At 43.2% G+C, this 18,429-nt stretch overlaps 1 protein-coding gene across 3 annotated transcripts in view; it reads left to right on the plus strand.

Moving 5' to 3' along the window:
- ETS1 (ETS proto-oncogene 1, transcription factor) overlaps positions 1–18,429 on the plus strand; it is a 129,212-nt gene that overhangs the window by 56,368 nt on the left and 54,415 nt on the right. The window contains exon 1 of one of the 3 annotated variants that reach the window (XM_017871200.1): positions 9,297–9,755. The exons of the other annotated variants lie outside the window; for them this stretch is intronic. Within the exon in view, the coding sequence (XP_017726689.1) occupies positions 9,674–9,755 (82 nt within the window). The 5' untranslated portion in view covers positions 9,297–9,673. Of the gene's footprint in view, positions 1–9,296; positions 9,756–18,429 lie in introns of those variants that run through there. 3 annotated transcript variants of the gene reach the window in all.

The following is an 18,429-nucleotide window of genomic DNA, read 5'->3' on the forward strand; positions in this document are numbered from 1 at the left end:
GTACTTTCCTCATCTCCATTCTATAGATGAAGAAACTGAGTCTTTCTGAGGTCAAAGACTGACATCTGGAGAGCAACCAAGCTAAAATTCAAACTCTCGTCTATCTACTGCCAAGCTTGTGCTCTTAACCCATTCTACTATGTTGCCTCCCTGGTTCTTTTAGAGTTTGAATTTATTCGATAGTGAGGAAACCAAAGCCTGGTAGTTTCTGCTTGGCAAGAAACTGCAGGTTTTTGTATGGACTCTTTGGAAACAGGAACACTTATTTGGAAAAGCCTTTTTACCTCCACACCTCAGTTCAATTCAATTCAATTAGACAAATCCTCTCTAGGAGAAAGCATTAGCTCACTACAAGTGGACAGATACATAGAGGCTGGACCTTTCCTGGGTCTAGAATTTTGTTGCCAGCCATCTGGTCTCTCTCAATGCTGTGGAATCCCCTGAAAGAAAAGTTTATAATCTTCTTGATTTTTAAAAATTCTCAACAATTATTCAGAATTTAAAATTCCTGGAAAGGGTTCTCTCTTGGGAATCTGCCATGAGAGCGCTGACTGGCCTTTGTTCTTTCCTCTCACAGTCCATTGCCAGCTCCCCACCCAGCTGCACCTCCTCCTACCCCTCCGGGATAGGTCCCTTGTGATATATCCTACCCAAGGCCTTTTTGTGATGAAGTCTTTCAAGATGGTTTCCCAATCTGCGGAGAACACATGTTTCTGATCATTCTGATGAAACACGTTTCCATTAAGAAGCACCTTCTATATGCTTTCTGCTTTCTTCATTCTGCACGTTACCTGTCATTACCTATCACTGCCAGCCCTGGACTCTTGAAAGTGTTTCGCAGGCCTGTCTGATTACATGGCGCCCTCTTGCATGTCACACATGCCCATTTTGCTTCTCTTCTTTTCATCAACTCAACGGAAGAAAGATTTTTATTGTATGGGAGCCAATCCAGATAGATGAGATGTGAGCTGGGTGTGTTCCACCTCATGAGTCATGGGCAGGACCATCCACTACATTCTGACTCCTTCACAGGGCTGATGCAAGATGTGGATTGAGCACAGCTGGCTTCTTGTAAATTAAAGAAGACTTCATTTCTTTTTGGTCCTTAAGAGCTGAGAATCAAATGTGAGCTGTAACGCCAGAGAAACTGGCATGTCCCTTTTTGAGCTTCTTATTCAAATCTATCAACTTTACATCGTTGGCATGCTTGATGCTCAGTAAATTCTAAATATGAATAATTACATTGGATACCCTAAAGTTGTTTTAATGAATTTATGCTCCTGCATATTTATGAAACTTAGATTCTGGGCACCCTTTTCAGGAGAGTACATACCAGAAAAGAGGATTGAAGCAGCATGGGAACTTAAAAAGTGCTGTGCGTTTTATTTCCTCTGTTGGGAGAGTTAGCATTGGTGAAACTAGGATTCATGTTAATTCATTATGCCACTGTAATGCTGCTCAATGAAGGATGTCTAAGGTAAGATAGGCATAGATTCTTGAGTAAAATGTTTGTGGATGACTGCAATGGCATATTCAAAGAATGTTATATTTACTGGCTAAGTAGGATGTTCTCAGTGTGACACATCAATTTTTCTTGGGACTCTTGTATGGAACTGGTTCTGGAAGAAGTGATGTAAAATAATGTGTGTTCATGATTCCCCCTCAGAACTCAGGAGAAATGATGAGCCCTCACCAAACCCAATATTTCCTTGGTTTTTAGGCTTTAAGATCAGCTGCCTTTTCTGTTCCAACATCTTGATTACCCATTAGCAGCTACAAACCATGAAGTGCAGAGAGTAATACTCCACTTCGACAAGAGCAGTTAGGGTTGCTTTATATGTTTCTGTGCCACCTGCTAGATGGTAGCAGCTCCATTTGATCCTCCCTGTCCTTTTCACTTCCATCTTCACTCTCAGCCCATCCCCATGTCCCCCCATTTCTACTTCCATCCCATACCCTTCCTCACTATAGACTCATCTGTATAGCCAGAAGATGTATTTCAAAATACAGTGCTTCTAGAGTCCTGACAGATTAAACTTGAGAAGGTGAAAGGGATTTGTGATAAGCACCCTGGCTCACCATAAAGCATGTAACAGTCTATTCTTTCTCATAAAGATGGAGGAAATTGAGTTCATTTCATGTATTTCTCTTATCTTACAAATAATGTATATAGCAGTTACACATCTTACCTTTGTGGTAACCAGTGAAATAAAAGATTCAACTCAAAGTTTGGAAATTCCTGAAGACTGCTTCTGAGCAGCCATCTGAGAATATGAATAGCATGATATATAAAATGTCCAGGCTGACGATCAAACAACTGATTTACTTTGTGCTGAGCCAAATGTCATTTTTTATGTGAAGTCTCAGAATAAAAAATTAGATAAAAAATAAAATGAATGTTGTGATCTTAGCAACATTCTCCTTTAAGGGGATGGGAGGAATGGGAGGAACAGAATAAAACTTTATGAAGACCTTTTTAGTTTGAAATGAGTCAGTTGGTTGGCTCTTTAATTTTAAACTTTGGGCAAATTTGAGTCTCACTTTAGACCGAACTAAGCAAAACAAAACTGGTATCTGAGCTTTGTTTTCTGTAAAATGTTACAGGATGTTAGGAAGTTAACTGTTCATTAATTAAATAATCAACATAATTTATAAGGCTCTTACTACCTTGAGCTAAACACCATGGAGTGTAATAATGACCGAACCTCAGTTGCTGCCTTTAAAGAGTGTAGGAGACTGACGCGCATATTCAAATATGTACTAGGAGTGTGCTCTTGAGCTGAGCAGAAAAGTGGCAACTTGCAGGGGTGGGGTGACAGCTTCTGTGAGGGAAATTCTTTGTGTACAGCAAATGTACATGTCAGAAAAAGACTGAGAAACACACTCTGTGTTCTGCCTAGATTTTCAGCTTGACCTTCCCTTGCGTCTTCTGTGACCTCCAGAGATCCTTTCACCTCCATTCTATCCCAGATCCTTTGCATCTCTTCCAGCATGAGGACCTCCCATTTATCTGTTTTCTGTAGTTCCATGACTGTTGGCCATGCAGGACAATTAATTAAAGTATGGGATACTTTACTAGGTCTTAACTGCATTTTGAAATCTTGGGGACTGAAGTCCCAGAATGACAAGAACATAAAATCACTGTGTCTCTACCTCTTCATCTCCTCTCCTTCTCTGTCCTCGACTTCCCCTTCCATTGTTCTCAGAGGACTTCCCTTCCACTACTTCCTCCTGTACCACTGTCCCTTTTCCTTTCAGGGCTATTTCTCCTTTTTGTGCTCCACTCATCTCTGCTTCTTGATCTGGGGTGGTAAATGTTAGTCTTTTGGGGCAATTGATTTGGCATTTTAAATGAAAGTAGTGGGGAGAGGGGAAAAGATTCCACAGTGAAATTGTCTTAGTGTAAGATTCAAACCACAACTGCAGAGAACATCTGTTTTGAAGTTTGATGTTGTCTTTGTAACCCAAGAGAAAAGCAGAGTAAGATCAGAGGAAGGCCTTAGCCTTCCGCCAGGATGAAACCACCTGCAGCCTTGGACCGTGGGTGAAATCCTGTAGCCCTGGGATGCAGAGCTTCTAGGAGACTGACTGTCCTCTTCTGTCATATTATTAAAGGATGTTGGTCCTCTTGCCATCTGTGCTATTGTCATTATCCCTCTACCTCCTCAAGAGTCCCGTTCAGGACAATTTAAATTGGAATCCCAATTACATGATCCCCAAAGGCTCACAGAGTAACCTGCATTCTGCATTCGCAGCAATCCCAGGCAACATGCTCAGCCTGCTTCAGGAAGGCACACAACACTGGGTGTGGATTAGACCTCAGAACCCTCTAACCTTGGGCAGCTCCTTGCCTCTTCCTGTCTGAGCCATGTTTGATTCGCTGCAAGAGGAATATGTGTCTAAACTGCTGGATTTTAAAATGTCGCTTGGTCTGTGGATTAGGCCAATCCATTCCACATTGTTGGGGCTGCAGATGCAGTTGAATGGTTCATAATTATAGTCTAAAGAAACTGCAGACAGCAATAGAGCCAACCCAGGCCCTTTCTCTCCTGACAGCCCATGCCAAGCTGTCTCCCACAGGGAACCATAGTATGGTTATCCTGCAATGTACTTGCCCAGAGACAATACATCCAGTGTAGAGAAAAAGTTGGATTTCTAGAAATTGAGTCTCCTCATCTATCTGCTCCTATGTCCATTGTATCCTGCCTTGTGTCTCAAGGGTGTCTGGTACTTCTCCTGCCAAAGTGAAATGAAAAGTAAGTGCAAGGAGACGCCAGGGAGAGAACTGCTGTCGGGGCATCTGGTTCTGGTACTCGTGCTGACTTTTTTAGGTTGTGTGGCCCTGGAAAGAATAATTTCCTCACTCAGACTCTTTTTTCTCCTCTGGTAAATAGGAGTGCTGGACTTGGAGAGCACTAATAAACTCCCATTGAGCTCTAACATGTGACAAACCCAAGACCTAAGGTTTTGTCTCCAAGGAGGCACCACAAATGTGATCTTCTTTCAGAATTTAAACTATCACTTTTCTGTGACTCAAAACAAATATAAATCTGTAGTTCTCTTCTTCAGTCAGGTAGTTCTGGAATTTCTCAAGTGAGGCTGATGCTGGGCAGGTTGCCAGTTTAAGAACTGAGGAAGGGGCTTGAAGAGATTTTTAAATTAAATGTGGTGATAGTTGTTCTATCTCTCCCTGGAGATAGTTCAAGTAAATTGAGTATCCAAGCTATTCTGCAAACGGATGGCTGTAGAGAGACATTTAATGTGATTTCTCACATATTCTACTGTGTACTAGATCTTAATAAAAATAATCAAATACTAATTCACACCTAGACACTGTGCTAAATGCTTTGCATACATTATCTCATTTAATCATTCAAATAGCCTTCAAAGGTGTGTGCTATTATTATCCCTAGTTGAAACATGGAGGAACTGAGGTTCAGGATTGTTTAAATGACTTACCTGTGGCAATTCAGCTGGTTAGTTGGTAGAGTTAAGAATTTGAACCTGAGTCTTATTCCAAAGCCCACACTACCATCCTCTTTGTTTTCTTACAGAGAGCTTTCCAGGGCAAACAGGCTTCCAAGTCTTCCCCTCTCCCCCAACCCCACCCCACCCTCCCTTCTTCCCTCCTGACTGCAGCTCCTCCTACCCTCATTGTTTATTGTGCCTTCTAAACAATAGCCAATGAGTCTGTGTTCCATTCTAGGGAGAGCTAGGGGTGATTTTATTCCCTGAAACAGAGATGAGGTTGTGACACAAAAAGGTTAAGTGGCTTTGGTGAGGTCACAGAGCCAGCCCGCAGTCAGCTACAGTACCATCTGAGTCCCCTGACTTGGGTCCCTTAACCGACCCTAAGGCCTTTTGGCATCCAAGTTTAATTAAGAGAGTTATTTTAATTTTCCTTCCTATCTCTAATTTGCCATTTTATTGCTGCTCGATAATGTAGATATTGAAGTGCCAGGCATTTTTCTTCCCTAGTGTGCTTTTTAATGACTAAACTTATCACATCAAAACCACTTGCCTTAGAGGTAAGCTTTCAAAGCCTGTTTCTGTGTATGACAGAGACTGTTGCCTCTTCTCAGAGAAAAATGAGACCACAAATGCAGCTCAGACAGGTTGTTGTTAATTGAGGGCTTTTTTTTTTTTTTTTTCTAAATCTTACATTTATACCAGTAAATCAACATCTGTGAGTCATAAACTGGTTCTGGATCAGCCGTTAGTGGTCTGAATGTTTTTGTACCTACCTTCAGAAAAGCATATTTTAGCTCAAAACTCAGGGATTCTTTGTTTTGCTGAAGTTCAAGACTCAGGAGTAGACAACATGCTAGGATACTTCTGGAGAGGGAAAGCCTGTCTTCCATGATTGTTTAACATTAAGTGTATATTTATTTTTGATTGAAGTTGGGGTGGAGTTGAGGGAGTATAAATAAAAAAGAAAGTATGCTTTTTACATACTCCATGTGCTTGAGGAATTCCTGTATGAAGCTGACTATTTTCTTAATATTATTGTCTAGCTCCACTCTTCTGTTTCCCAACTCCTGCAGACTTTTCTTGGCCCTTATTGACTTGCAATTCCTCGTGTAAGGCGATTCAGCACTTGGTAGGATATAATTAGCTGAAGTCTAAGGAATGCTTAAAAATACAATTCTGTTTTTTCCCAAATGCAGGAGGAACAGACTGCTGCAGTACAAGCACAAGCAAAGAAGTATTTCTTTGATTGATTTTTTTTTTTCCTGAGTGCCTTAAAAACCAGATATGGTATTGAAGTATCTTGCCCAAGTGGATGAAAGGCAAAACTTGGCTGCTGTTGTTTGGTTGGTGGGGACACTGAGGCATACATGTAACTGAGCGGATGTGAGTGTCAGGGATAGAGGTTCTGCTGTACTATGAACGGAAAAGGGCACAGCCCCTGACATTTTTTAGTTCATCTTCACAAGCCAGAGCATATCAAACTCACTTAACCATTGAATTAGGAAGCCCATAGTGACCAAAAAGCTGATAGTTCATCATTCAACACATATTTATTGAGCTCTGTAATGTCTTAGGCACTAGGCTAGGCATCATTTTTTTAGCATATGATAACATAGGCATATCACTTAAAGTCCATATGAACATTTAGAAAAATCTACTTGTGTCCTAAAAAGAGAATGAATAAAAATTTCATTTATCAACATTGATTAATGAAGCATGACCCTTGCAGACCTGATGGGATTATTATATCTCAAATATGTAAAAAATATTTTAACATGACCTTATTAGTGCTCTTCATCCAAATCCAGGGTTAGATGCATAACTTCTGATGGCATAAATATTCATAATTAATATCATCTGCATGTAACTTTCCCGGCAGCCTGTGGTGGCGGCGCCTGGCTATCTCTCCAACCTCCTGCTTTACGCAACCCCATTCCTTGATTTGGACACTCACACATTTTGTTTCTGTGCTTCAGGACTGGGTTAGGAAAAGGATGATTGACTATTTGAGTTGTCACCATTGAAGAATTAGAAAAGAATAATTTTCCTCATTTCTAGAGTGGAAAGTGTTTACAGTTTAATCATGGCGAGCTTTTTTAGTATCTAATTTTGGTGGATATTAGCAGCAGTGTTTAGGCTAGTCTGGGGAAGAAAGTTGAGAAGCAGACTGGGGAAGAGAGAAAGGAGTTGCTCCGAGGAATCTGCATTTGAAAATAGAGAAGTACTCACACTTGGATTAAAAAATGCCAACATTTTCTTAATACAACATCAACAAAACAAAATTCCCCAAAGCAACTCTAGATTTGTTCACTTCTTCTCCTGATGAATTCATAGTGAGTAAGGCAGGATTGATTCAAGAACCTTTTTTTTTTGTGGTTCATTTGGACGTGTAAATGTACAATTCATTCATCAGCTGTTTCCCTAGGCTTTTCCCAGGACCAGAAGTGTCTGCTCTTGTCATCTGGAGGCCAGCATTGTTTTCTCATACCTTGTGGAAACACAGCTGGATTGCAACAGTCTTTGTTCTTTCAAAAATTAGGACTATCACATACAAATATTTTCCTCTGGTCACTAAGGAGGGACTTAATCTGGAGTTTAGACCAGGAGTCAGATATTTCTGTTCCTGGCTTCCTCCCCGATTTGCTGTAGGAAACCTGCAAATTACTAAGGCTTCAAGGGCACAAAACTGGGTTTAGATGAAGGTAAGCATGTGTGTTAAAACTTACCAGAGGCAGAGGTTACAGTTGCAGTCAAATGTTGGGAGTTCAAATGTGCTTAGAAATCAGGAAACATCAAAAATAGCTTTCTCTGAGATTGCTCAGGAAGATTTCTGTTAAATCTTTTTGTTAATCAAAGATGGAGCTCAATACCTGGTTCTAGCTATGTATTTAGATATGCATATACTGGTTGATTTGTTAATTAGGACAAATTATCTCTATTTATCACAACCAATGTATTAGTGGCAAACCATGAATTATTCGGGTTCATTTTGTTTTATCTCAAGCGCTGGGAGTTCCCAAATGGAACAGAAACTGTGCATTGTGATTCTGTCATGGCTGCCAATGATGTACTCCAGAAATTCAAAACCACAGAGCCTCTGCATCACTTTTTTGGTGGCGGTCGTGGGAGGGTTATTAGTTTTATCTAAAAGAGGAGAGTCTCTGAAAGGAAAGACAAAGCTTTGGCCAATGGTGACCTAATTAGAGGGACAGAATCATTAGAAATACATTATAACTTCCCCTTCAACCCAACCACTGCTGGACGTAAACTGGAAGCTTAGGGAAGTTCATGGCTGGGTTCTAGCTTGGGGTCCCGTTCTGGATGCTCCTGCCAACGCAGGAGCATTACATGGGTGGGCTCTGAAAAACTGAAGCGTCCTCCAGAAACACACGCCCTGACTCAAGACCCGGCTGGAGTCCAATATTCCTAAAGCCCTTTGAGGACACGGGCTCACGAATCCCCTGCGCCTGCCGCACGCTCGCCTTCATCCACATGCCTCACGTCCTGTGTGTCAGTCTTTGTGAATGAATGATGTACACGCACTTGGAAAACTATGCTGCTACCGGGAGGGGGCGGGAGCGGGTGACCAAGCCCTCAAGAATGCGTGGAGAATCAGACGGACTTTCCCGAAACGGTGGAGGCGGCCTGTGCGCCCAGCCTGCCCACCCGCTCCCGGCCCTTCCCGCCCCTGCCTGGGCTCCGCGGCCCCGGGCTCCGTGCACTGCTCCTCCGCGGCCACGGCCCGGCCCCGCGCTCGCCCGCCCTTCCTTTCGCTTTGGGCCGCGGGCGGCGATTGGCCGCGGAGCTCGGCCCCGCCCCCGATGCCCCGCCCTGTCCCTACGCCCCGCCCCTCGCTCCCCCCAGCGGACATCGCCGGGCCAGGGGCGCGCGGACCCAGGGGCCGAGACGCGGCACCGCGAGAAACGCCCTAAGGAGGAGGGGAGAGCGCGGGAGGGCGAGAGGGAGGGAGAGCGGCCGGGAGATCGAGAGCGAGCGAGGCAGCCGCCGGCGGAGAGGAGGGAGCGGGCGAGGGCCGGGCAGGAGGAGCGGGCGCGGCGCGGGCGAGGCTGGGACCCGAGCGCGCTCACTTCGCCGCAAAGTGCCAACTTCCCCTGGAGTGCCGGGCGCGCACCGTCCGGGCGCGGGGGAGAGAAAGGCAGCGGGAATTTGAGATTTTAGAGAAGAANCTTTGGGCCGCGGGCGGCGATTGGCCGCGGAGCTCGGCCCCGCCCCGATGCCCCGCCCTGTCCCTACGCCCCGCCCCTCGCTCCCCCCAGCGGACATCGCCGGGCCAGGGGCGCGCGGACCCAGGGGCCGAGACGCGGCACCGCGAGAAACGCCCTAAGGAGGAGGGGAGAGCGCGGGAGGGCGAGAGGGAGGGAGAGCGGCCGGGAGATCGAGAGCGAGCGAGGCAGCCGCCGGCGGAGAGGAGGGAGCGGGCGAGGGCCGGGCAGGAGGAGCGGGCGCGGCGCGGGCGAGGCTGGGACCCGAGCGCGCTCACTTCGCCGCAAAGTGCCAACTTCCCCTGGAGTGCCGGGCGCGCACCGTCCGGGCGCGGGGGAGAGAAAGGCAGCGGGAATTTGAGATTTTAGAGAAGAAAGTCGGATTTCCCCCCCCTTCCCCTGTTACTAATCCTCATTAAAAGAAAACAACAGTAACTGCAAACTTGCAACCATCCCATCTGTCCCCCACTCCTGGCACCATGAAGGCGGCCGTCGATCTCAAGCCGACTCTCACCATCATCAAGACGGAAAAAGTCGATCTGGAGCTTTTCCCTTCCCCGGGTGAGTGGCGACGGCCGAGGCCCCCACCCAAGCTCTCGGCCAGAGGCCGGGGTCCCCTGGACTTCTTCCCCTTTCGCCGTTCCCTTCTGGGCGGTGCATTTCTTCAGGAGCGGGGGATGCTGCTGGCAGCTGGATTAGGAGGACGAGGAGCAGGAGGAGGAGGACTGTTGGTGGCCCTAGACCCTTGGTTTGGGGGTGGTATTTATTTTCACAGCTGTGTTTTTGTGAGTGGTGGGGAAAAGCTTATAGAATTTCCAGTACCCCATTCCTGCTTTTTTTGTATTCCCAAATGAGCGAGAACCCTCTGGCCTTATTTCTTAATGTTAAGGGGAGATGGACGCTGCCTCAGAGGACATCATCCCCTGACTCTACGTCCCCGATAGAACTGAGGCTGGGTGGAGGGCCCCGGGCAGTCTAACGGGTTGGCCTTCAGGCACATTTTCAAATGAGCTCTTGCCTCCTCAAGCGTCCCTGTCACATGCCTTGCCCCTCTTTTTCTGGGTTGAGGGTGAGGAGACCGGAGGAGAATTGAAATTATCGTCTTAACTTTGAGAAACTTCCGACCCTATTCTTGTAGGTTACTTACTTTACCCATGTTTCGTATCTGCCATAAATTTTTCTTCTGGTACCAAAGGTCCGTTGGAAGGAAAGCATCCAACACCCAAATGTGACTTTGTGTCTTTGGTACATGGTGTTGTCCACCTCTTTCATTTATATGCATTTGAAGAAGAGAAGGATAGGAAGTATTTATTTATTTATTTTTGTCTTTGACACAAATATAGCTAAGCAACTTAAGAGAATCTGGCCTTACAGAATTTCTGAAACAAATGTAGTTTGAGAGGCAAAGATGCTTTCTTTTAGGATAAGGCACTGCCAGCTATCCTTAGAGATGAGTGATTTTGGAGGTGAAAGTATATAGAAAGATATAGGGAGAAGGCAGTGCACCCTGGAAAATAATTAATTGCAAGAACAGGCTCCTCTGTTGTATCTGATTATCAATAAGTTTAGTTGCTGCGCCCTGTGGTTAACACTTCTTTGCCTCTGCCATAATTTATTGCTTACTTTAACCCTTTCTTATTCTGCTTAAACTTTCAACATAACCAAACTGATGTTTTGTCATTCTGAGGTCCTTCAGAAATATTAATAAAGACATGTAAGTCATGTCCCCTCACCCTGGGCCCCCTGACATTCAGCTCCAGGACTGCTGTGCACAGAAGGCTGAGATTGTGTCTCCTCGCAAGGATGATGGTGGTGGGAGCAATGCCGAGAGCGCAACTGGAACCATGGAGACATTTAAGGCATTTAGGCCTACGATTCAGAAATGATGTTTCTGTGATGGTTGTGTTTGGGGGTTCGAGGAAGCTAGAACGAGTTCTATTTGTCACAGTTGATTCAAACCATATATAGAAGTGAAAGGATAGTTCACAACAAAGATATAAACTCAACTAATAGGTCCTTTCCTTAAGAACGACTTGTTTATATGTGTTGTTATGGGTGTTTATGGGGAAAGAGACAGATTTGGTCATCTGGGAAATATCGTGTCGATATGTCAGTCCACATACCTACAAGGGATCTTTCATCCTGGGAATGAAAAAGAACCCTTGGCAACACATGTTTCAGATCACAGTGAACAGCCGAAGCAATTTTTTTGGTAATTTAATATTAAATATTAGAGACAATGTATATGGTCCCCTCATTTCAGTTATTGATTAAAAATAAACTCTGGGCAAGTAACTTTCTTTAGCTTTCTCTTCTGTAAAATGGGGACAATAAAGCCTAATGCTACAGTCAAAGTCCATTGTAATAAGCATATTTGCAATGACTTTCTTTTTCAAAAAAGATTTCCAAGCCACTGGTCATCTTTTATATGTGACCTTCAATACAACAAAATTTCAACTGGCTAAAGAAATTGGGCAGTCTCCTGCCATTCATTGTAAAGAGGTTTGATTTCTAGCACCAATATTTATTATCTTGGAAAAAATAAAGACAAAAACTTGAAAAAATATATAGACTATAATCAACTTTTTTTTTTTTTTGCTAGACCTTTAGTTGCTTATATGTGGACATTATACCCACACCTCAGAGAGGAAAATAGAGTCACAGAAAAGGTAAATAATTGACATAAAACTATGTAGTGAGCCAGTGGCTGAAGTACAGTCAATTCATGTTTCTAACTTTGCAGTGTATCTTGCTTTGAGTAATGTTGCAAGATACCTTCCAAAAGCTCAGCAAAGAAATCTCAACTGAGACTTAACTTGCAGGTGCAAAGCAAGGTTGGGAGAAACAGTGTTTCTGGCCAGGGCTGTCTGCTTTTGTTAGTGGAAGGACAAGACATTGGCTAAGTGCGGATTTGCCTTACCCATCAGACCATATAGGACATGTGTTTAAAGTTTAACTTCTCACAGCGTAGCTTTTTATCCACAGCTGTGACTTAAATATTTGTCAGAATGATTTCTTTGGGTTGCTTAGTTTCTTATGCATGGAGACAGCTAGTGTGGGATCTTAATCTGGCTTAAATGATTAAACCAGAATTTTCTCCCCACCCCATCCCAAATTCATGAGTTCCAGAGAGAGGCAGTAGGGAAGTGGGGTGTCCAAACAGGAGCCACAAGACCTGGATTATTTGTCTTCCTGGCTAGGACCTGACCAAGAACCTTTATGTACTGTTCTTCTATTTTGAGACTTCACAGGAGTTTGACAATGTTAAGTACTAAATTAACATATAGTCTGAAATAACATTAGAATTGACTTTTCCTTGCAAGTGTAAGAGTAAGGTGGGATATGCTGTTTGATGGCAACAGTGTGATTGCAAGGATCTTAAATAGCTTAAAAACAAACATAGCCATTGGGTTCACTCCTGGTTCTCTCCTGGTGGAGCCTGCTGCAAAGGGACCAGGTGCCAAAGCCAACACATTCCCAAGGCACTTAATTTTTCCTTTCCTTCAGCACTCTGCTCTACCTTCTTGGTGACGTGAGCTTAGTGTCCATATAAGAGCAGGAGCTCTAATCCTGGATACTTGCTGTTTTATAAGAATAAAAGGATCAGCCTCTGGCCCCACCCGCCCTCAGTAGAGGGTATACATCCATCGGGAACATGCATTATACTTAGAGATAGGAAGCAGCTTTGTCCTTGCTCAGCTTGGTCGGTCTTTGTTTCTTCATCAGTGTAGACAAGAAAGAAGGGCAGAGCTGCCCAGTCTATTAGATCACTCGCTCACTGTGCTCCCAGATCCCTGCCGACCACACTCCATTAGTGACTAAAGAGCTCCGTGGTTCAGAGCAGAGACTCTGGAGCCTGCCTGTCTGGATTTGAATCTCAGCTCGCCACTTAGTAGCTGTGTGACTTTGGACAAATGACTTAATCTCTCTGTGCTCCAGCTTCTGCCTCTATAAAATGAGTGTCATCATTCTACTTCATAGGATGAATATGAGGATTAAATCTATGAATATGTGCAAAATCTGAAAACAGTGCCTGATCCATAATAAATCCTATTTAACAGTTAACTACAAAACAAGTCAACAAAAAATGATCGTGATCAGTGTAGAATTTTCAGAGGCCCTTGAATGTTTGTTAGGAGATAAGGTGGCTGTGTTATGCACCTCCTGATAATCTATTATTTGAGAGGGAATGAAGAGTAGAGTTAAGGAGGCCTTTTCACCTGCTTGACTGAGATCTCATGCCCGTGAAACTTCATTCTCTTCTCCAGGGAGCAAACAGTGAGAGGTAACTTTCAGAGAGTGTCTTGGAGTCCAAACTCTCACAGTTAGAGGCATAGGGGTTTGCCAATTACTTTGGGTGATGGAGACTGTCATTGTTACCTCAGAGCAGGAAGGCTACCAGGTCTAGAGGCAAGGGGAACATTTGCAGGGTTGATGGAAAAGTCAACTTTTCAATTATGCAGGGCTGAGAAATGCATCATGTCCAGTTATTATAAAGCATCTCCTATTTTATTTATTTATTTGGTTGGCAGAGCTTGCATTCCTGGCATTTTTGGTTGGTTTGTGTTGCTGTTTTTTTGTCTGTGTAACTTTTTTTTTTCTCTTAAAGAGGCCAGACCACCCTGTAGGAACATCGCTTCCCTCTAGGAGACAAACCAGCCGGTGGTCAACCTCCCAGAGCCCGGGTCACTGGGGTCCATCAAATCTCTGCAAAACTGAGAGCTGGTTAGTGTAGGTCAGGATTTTTCGGGAGAGTCTCCCTGTTTCAGAATACAGCGGATAACTACAATGGCTACAGTGACAGTATAATTACAGTTGTCTCTCTGGTTTGTGTAATGAATAATCCACGGCTGTAGTGGAATTCCATGAGCTTGCATGGAAGGTGGTAGGTTCTTGTCATTCAAAAGTTGTTGGGATATTTCTGAAGCACACATCGAGCCTGCATTGTGTGCTGGGCACAGTCAGATAAAAGAGCACTTTTATGCTTCACACTTACTCTGAGGTGTGGTGGAAGTATTATTTTCTCCATTTTTCAGATGAGGAAAATGAGATTCTCAGAGATGCATTCTTGGCCTAAGGCCACACTCTAGAAATTTAGAAACTGATGAGACGTTGTAGGCATTTGATACCTAAAATTGTGAGTTATTCTCAAAAACTGTGGAAATTAGAACATGAGCAGGTGAGAAGGCAGTGCTGGTCGGTGCTTTAGGGGTTCAGGAGGTACACTGGCTCCCTTGTATCCCTGTAAGACCCCCCTGAGCTGGATCAGGTGGCCTCATTGTTAGCCCAGTGCTTCGTATGGCTTGGGGAAAGGGTCCATCCTGTGGGCTGTCCCAAGGCCTGGCAGTCCAGATGTGTTGCTTTAGAACTATGTTTAAAAGTTCCAGCAATGCTTACCTCAGAATGAGAGGCAGCGAACCAGGGTTCTTGTTTTTGCGACGTCTTCCAGATGGCCTTGGCTCCCTCCCAGGTGGGAAGGTGATTATGTTAATCTCCAAGGTCAGTCCTTCACTGAGCCTCCAGATTCTGCCCATTTCATCTCTTTCATCACTGATGTTGCTGTGCATTGAATCTCTCATAATCAGGATGATGAGACATAGCTTGGTAAACTAGTTCATTTTCTTAAGGCAGTTAAAATTTAATTTTCCTGCTTGCAGAGAGGCCATAGGCAGTTGCATTTGCTGCCTGTGCCTCAAATAAATTCTGTTTTCCCCTCTAAAATTTAGTTTTTTAAAAAAACCCATTCCATGTGTCAGGGCACATGGTCTGGAGTTGTCCTGGCACAAGGAAGGAAGGACAGCCCCAGGTGTCTACCCACAGGCCTGCCAGCTGTCCCAGCCCATGGCTCACAGACAGGCACACTCCCCTGCCACTTGTCTAAGGTTAAGGCATTGGTTTCTTTATTACTGCATTATGCAGAGCATTTTCCCGAATAGTTAGTATGCTTGGGCCCACACTGTCACCGCAGAGAGGAATTTGTGTGTGAACAGCCTCATCTCCGTGTTTTTATTTAGCTGCTCCTTAATGAAAACCTTGGCTCCATTTTCCTGCTCACGGGGAACCTCTAATAGCATTTGCCTCTGTGTTTGCAGTGTTCTAGGTCTATCGTTCTCTCACAGCTGTTAAGCTGTTCTTAACTCAGGGTTTAGGAATGTCACGGCTATTCCCAAATCTATCATTTTTACTTGTCATGTGTCTGTAGCTACTTTCTGCTTTTTTTTTCTTTTTTTCTGTTGAGTTGATGATATCTTTTTCAAAACTTCAGTGGATGTTTTCCAAATTGCATAAACAGGCTATTTCTACTTGGCTGCTTTTCTGAAGCCTCGGCCTATCTGCGTCCCCTTTTCCTTCTCATTGTATAGTTTATAATCTCCATGCAGACACAGAAAGACATAGGTCTGTAGGGTGGATTGTGGTAGGTCTGGTTTCGTTGGCAGAGAGCCATGCTTACAGACATGCTCAAAATATTGCTATTCAAGCCGTAAATATTTTATTGATCACTTGGCCAACTCTGTCATATTTCCCAGGTGCTTTCCAGTGTCTGCTGCTTGGGTGCAAGCCTGTCGCTTAACACTTCAAATGTGGCTTATTACTGCCCCTTCCACTTTTCTCAATTGTTCTTTCTTGTAGCATTTAGTACTGTCTCTAAGAGTTGTAAAATATTGACCCAGATAGTGCTTTTAGACCCAAAGTAGCATTAGAAATTTTAAGGCTGTTGGACTTCATATCATAATGGTGTAGAGACAGGGAAACCATATAATTTACCACCCAAGCTGGGATACCTTTGAGAGTATAAAGGGGCACTATTAATAATTGCATCAGAATGATAGACATTAACTGGGGCTCTCCCCACAGATGAGGGTCACCCGCGTTAAACACTAAATTTGGGCAATCATATTTTCTAGAATATCTTCTCTCAATTGCTAATTTTAGGGTTTAGACCATTTAAGTAAGCTAATAGGGCACGATTAAGAGTTTGAAGCCCTTTAAGTTTAGTATGTTTTTCCCCCAACCATGAATTATATTTTAAATTTGTTTCTCAGCATCTGAGAAACCCAAATCAATCTCAAACAAGTTCACTTCAAGCATTCGAAACCTCTTGGTAGCTTTGGGTAGCTGTGATAAGCCATTGATTTTTGCTTTGCAAGGTTCTGTGGAGAAACTGTAAACTCTGCACGTAGCATATGTGTGTGTGTGTGACAGAGAGATAAAATGAACTTTGAAGTAGAGGGATGTGTCTTCATTACACAAGTGAAGACAATTACGATTTTTATTTTGTTTTGTTTAAATGTTTATTGAACATGAGAAATTTTACTTTGGGCTAAAAAGGGGCAAAAAAAATGTTGTGTTTTCTTTTGTACCATTAAAGTGGGCAAAACAAAAGCAAAAATAAAAAACAAGCCCTCAATTCTTTAGAAGGGGAGGAAGGCAATGGTGGATTCAATTGCAAAATTCTTTTTGAATTAAAAAAAGACAAGAATAAGAATGAGAACAGGAAAAGAGTAAGAAAGTATGAAAGAATGAATGAAAGGAAATCGTAAAACTAAAAATGAACAACTTTAAGTGATATTACATAGATTTTTGGAAAAGCCTCCATCTGGGCCAAACATTACACTGGTTAGGAATTCCAGGCTCAGGTGGTCCCACGGACAGTTTTGGGTCTGTTGTTTCTACTTCTTGCCTGTGGTCATTTCTGAATACTTTAAATCCCTCATGGGTAAATGGGTGGTCAGGACAACTCAGATGAAGTCTTCCCTGGGTTCCAGGTGCTTCCATGGCAAAAAATTCTGGAGGACCAGTGTTTACATTTATGATAATATGTGTGGATCAATGATTGTTTGTATTTTCTGTGTCTGTTAAGCTCTCTCTTGCAACAGTGGTAAGTTAGTTTCATAGGTCAGCTTCCTGGGAAACAGGGGCACTTCTGAAGCATTTGAAGGAGGTGTAAGAACAGGGAAAGGATTATTTTCCATATAGAGAGCAGCGTGGGAAGAGTGCTGCAAGTTTGGAATGAAAGAGATGCTTACATAAACATGAAGGAAAAAAATTTACTTGTAGAAAGGGATGAAGGAAGGAAGTAGGAGGCCAGGACCCAAACAGCGTTTTGAACCTCAGGATGAATTTTGCCTTTGAAAGTAGGGATATTTAAGGGCAGAGCAGAGTTATTGAGTAAGCTTATGAGATAGGTAATTTTTTTTTTTTTTTGGTTACTTTCCCTCCCACTCATACTGCTCTTAAAACCTCTGTATCAGTTTATCAGAATAAGCGTTAAACCTCAGAGAAGATGACAAAATTGATCAGGTACATATTTTCAAGGTACAAATGGAAAATAACCTCAGTCAGGCACAGGAATCTTCTAAGCCTGGTGAGAGTTTGTAGATACAGGTTTTTTGAAGTATTTAGTGTCTCCCACTATGTGTCAGGTGTTATACCTGTTCTCTATTAATTACTTTTTTGTGTGTGCAGTTAGAGTTGTGTGATACATTTAGAATTGGGTGATGCATTAATATCATTCATGTTCAAACTAAGAATGTGTTGTTGAGTCTGATTTTCTTTTAATTTTTTGTAGAAATGAGGTCGCGCTATGTTGCCCAGGCTGGTCTTAAACTCCTGGCCTCAAACAATCTTTCCACTTTGGCCTCCTCAAGTGTTGGGATTACAGGCATAAGCCACTGCCACCGCCCAAGTCTGATTTTGAAATACCCTTTAGGAAATTTATCACAGGAAATTTTCAGTGGAAGAGTTTCCATGTAACTGACTTTTATACTTCTAGTACCTACACATTTTTCCTATTTGATATCTTTGGCCAAAAATTTAAGTTAATTCCATACCTTATGCATCAGTTGTCTGACATCATTAAGATATGAAATAAATGCACAGAATGCAATGAAGAATCACAGATTATCATATTTGTTCCTTACCAGTAGGAATAAATATTGTGTACGAAATAAACAGTATCCACTCTGTGGGGAGAATGTGGGCTGGAGAGCCGGGAATGTTGGTCTCCAGTCACAACTCTGCATCAGTGTCTGTCTGTGTGACCGTAGGCAAGTCATTGCATTTTTATGCACCTCATTTTCTTCATCAGTCAAATAAATTCATTGCAATGATGACCTGTCAGATTTCTCCTAACACTGACATCCTATGACTTTAGGTAACATTTAAAACAGCCAGGGCTTGGAGGGAGCGTAGACTGCCATTCAAGAGGTAGGCAACATGGGGATTTGCATCCTAA

Source organism: Rhinopithecus bieti, unplaced genomic scaffold (assembly GCF_001698545.2).
Source record: "Rhinopithecus bieti isolate Rb0 unplaced genomic scaffold, ASM169854v2 scaffold_5750, whole genome shotgun sequence".
Classification (NCBI taxonomy): Eukaryota; Metazoa; Chordata; class Mammalia; order Primates; family Cercopithecidae; genus Rhinopithecus; species Rhinopithecus bieti.